General features: G+C 43.2%; 1 protein-coding gene across 1 annotated transcript; it reads left to right on the forward strand.

Moving 5' to 3' along the window:
- The first annotated feature begins 1,804 nt into the window (after positions 1-1,804).
- Positions 1,805-2,764, forward strand: OR2T6 (olfactory receptor family 2 subfamily T member 6). Its single transcript, XM_010954133.1, has one exon. The coding sequence runs from the start codon at positions 1,805-1,807 to the stop codon at positions 2,762-2,764; it is 960 nt and encodes a 319-aa protein (XP_010952435.1).
- Positions 2,765-3,181: the final 417 nt, after the last annotated feature.

The following is a 3,181-nucleotide window of genomic DNA, read 5'->3' on the forward strand; positions in this document are numbered from 1 at the left end:
GCTTACTGATGTGTGCTAACTGATTTAGACCTTGCAAATTGTGTCATTTCTGTCATTACAGAGAAGATGGGGGAACAGAGGCCAAACCATGTACATGGTGAAGAAAGGATGACCCTTAATTATAGGTCAAGGAACTGGAACCATAGAGAACCCTTACTTCAAAATGCTGCTCCTAGACCAGCAACTTGGCTGTCAGCTCCACTCACTTATGGTTACATTACCTGCTCCTTCCTATAGAACAACTCATGTTTGCAGTGGTTATTATTATGCACCCCCACCCAAGTAATTCACAAATTAGATCTGGCCTTTGAAGACTGGTAAATGGTGAAGCTAATGGGGAATTTTTGAAAGGGATTCCTTTATTCTCATTATATATTCAATATGCAAATGTACCGCCCGTAGTGTGGATTTCCCTCCAGCCATTGAGACCTTGCAGGGTTTCCTGCTACCCTGTACCCAACATGGTCCTTCAGACACTTCTTTCAGGTACCACGTCTAAGGCTTATGACTGACCAAATTAGGATGCTCTTGAGAGCGAAAGGGGGCAGGACTCACGCTAAACCAGATAGGACCCAGGGACAGAAGATGTAACCTCGACTGCCCCAGACTAACCTGGATGGAATTTCTCCTGTTGTGAAGCCTTCAAAGTCCACAAAACTGCAGAATAAAGGGGAAGAATCATTGGCTCAAATGCACAAAAGGGAAACTGAAAAAGAAAAAATCAGAATGAACATGTGTTTGAATGTTAAACAGATGGTTACAAGCTGTCAATTGCATCTTAATTCTCAACAGATATTTAAAAATAATTTTGACCCTTTGCCTTGGCTAACACATCTTAAAAATCTGACCTCAGACACCTCACTACCCTCCTCATTCATGATGTTCTGCATGAAATGTCTTGAATATAATAAGCTCCTTTCTGCTTTAGGGATTTTAAATTTGCTCTTCAGTCTGCAGGAATACCCTTCCCTTTAACTTTCACAGGACTGCTCAGTTGTCATCCTTCATTATCCCTGGTAAACTTTTTCCTTGTAGCATTTCTTACTACCCATCATTGTCCTTTATTAATTCACTCTCATTCTCCCACAACTAAATCCATAACTCACATGAAACATTTCCTCTTCTGTTTGCAGCAGTAACACTAGACTTAGAAACACTGTACACGTTGTTCGCCATAACTAAAGGTTAGTGTGTGATTGATTGAAAAATCGACAAATGAGTGAAGATACAAATAAGGATGAGTGACTGATAAATAGTCAGATGGACAATGCTGTGATCCAATTCATTACAGTTCGTTATAGTTTTCAATCATATCTACAACTTAATGGTTATTTCCTGATGAGGTTGATTGGTTTTAAAATTGTCACAAAAATTCCCAATTCAGTGAAACATCTTACTGAACTGTAGGTTTATTTGAAATGATTAAATCAATTGTTTTGCAGTAGTATCCACATTTCAAATAAATGGAGCCAACTCCAGGGGAAGATCCTCTCTGTGGCCCAGATGTTCTGAAACAATAATTAAACTTGCTTAAACCAAGTGTTAATTGCCAGATGACCAGATATCTTCATGCCATGGGGACCAAACTTTAGAACTGCTCTCCAATAAGAAGAAATAACCACAATGAGGAAGCTGCAAACTCACCCCCCCTCACACTCAAAAAACAATATTCTTGATATCAGTTATATAAAACATTTTAATTCAGTCATGCTTGTACAGACATTTTTAATGGTTCATTTTACCTACCACAGTTTTCATTAAGCCCAGACTTCTTTTCTTATCCCTCCAGGTCCAACTCAACATCATGGATGAAGAAAATGAGACATTTTTCAGTGACTTCACCCTCACAGGGCTCTTCACTAACAATAAAGCCTCTGGTTTCCTTTTCAACATCATTTGTGCCATCTTCTTCATGGCCATGATAGCTAACGGGGTCATGATCTTCCTGATCCACGTGGACCCTCACCTCCACACCCCCATGTACTTCCTGCTCAGCCACCTCTCTCTCATTGACATGATGTATATCTCCACCATTGTTCCCAAGATGCTGGTCGATTATCTCATGGACAAGAGGACCATTTCCTTCGTTGCCTGTACAGCCCAGTACTTCCTCTATATGGGCCTTGTAGGGGCTGAATTTTTCCTGCTGGGACTCATGGCCTATGACCGATACGTGGCCATCTGCAATCCCCTCCGCTATTCTGCTCTCATGAGCCCTCGGGTCTGTTGGATAATCTTGGCCAGCTCTTGGTTTGGTGGTACTCTGGACAGCTTCCTCCTCACGCCTATCACCATGAGTCTCCCGTTCTGTGCTTCGCGCAAGATCAATCACTTCTTCTGTGAGGCACCCACCATGCTGAGGCTGGCTTGTGGTGACAAAGCTGCCTATGAAATGGTGATGTACCTTTGCTGTGTTGTGATGCTGCTTATCCCCTTCTCTGTGGTGCTCGCGTCCTACACCAGGGTTCTCATCACGGTGCACCAGATGAAGTCAGCAGAAGGGAAGAAGAAGGCCTTTGCCACCTGCTCCTCACATATGATGGTGGTGATGTTGTTCTATGGGGCTGCCCTGTACACATACATGCTTCCCCAATCATACCACACCCCAATCAAAGACAAGGTCTTCTCTGCCTTCTACACTATCCTCACTCCCTTGCTAAACCCTCTCATCTACAGCCTGAGAAACAGAGATGTGACTGGGGCCTTTAGGAGGGTTTTGGCAAGATGTCGAGGGCCCTGTGGTGGGACAGTAGGAGAATTTTGACAATCTAAATTCTCCATGCCTGCTCAGGGGGGAATGGGGTTATGCCATGGATACTACGGATAATGCTTGCAGCAACCAATGCCAGTTATGTCAAAAGGTCCATCAACAGTACTCTTATCAAAAATGTGAAGCCACTGTAACATCTGTGCTTTAATAATGCAAGAATGCTATAAACATTACCGAGCCAAACTCAAGTCTGCTTGCCCAACATGCAGCAAAGCCAGTCTACTGAAACCAGGTTGTGGTGAAGGAGCCTGCAGCATTTATCACAGGCCACCAATCCAGGAGAATGGGCATCTAGCACTCAAAAGAACAAAACTCCTGATGGCTCTGGGGCAAGGGTTTTTAAAGGCAACTTAAAGGTGAGGGTACCAGGGTGCATGATAAGTTCATGGACATTCTTCTGATGTGTTGGTG

Source organism: Camelus bactrianus, chromosome 3, assembly GCF_048773025.1.
Source record: "Camelus bactrianus isolate YW-2024 breed Bactrian camel chromosome 3, ASM4877302v1, whole genome shotgun sequence".
In the NCBI taxonomy this organism is placed as follows: Eukaryota; Metazoa; Chordata; class Mammalia; order Artiodactyla; family Camelidae; genus Camelus; species Camelus bactrianus.

Coding starts and splice junctions, on each gene's coding strand:
- OR2T6 (XM_010954133.1), top strand. CDS start 1,805: ATGGATGAAGAAAATGAGACATTTTTCAGTGACTTCACCCTCACAGGG.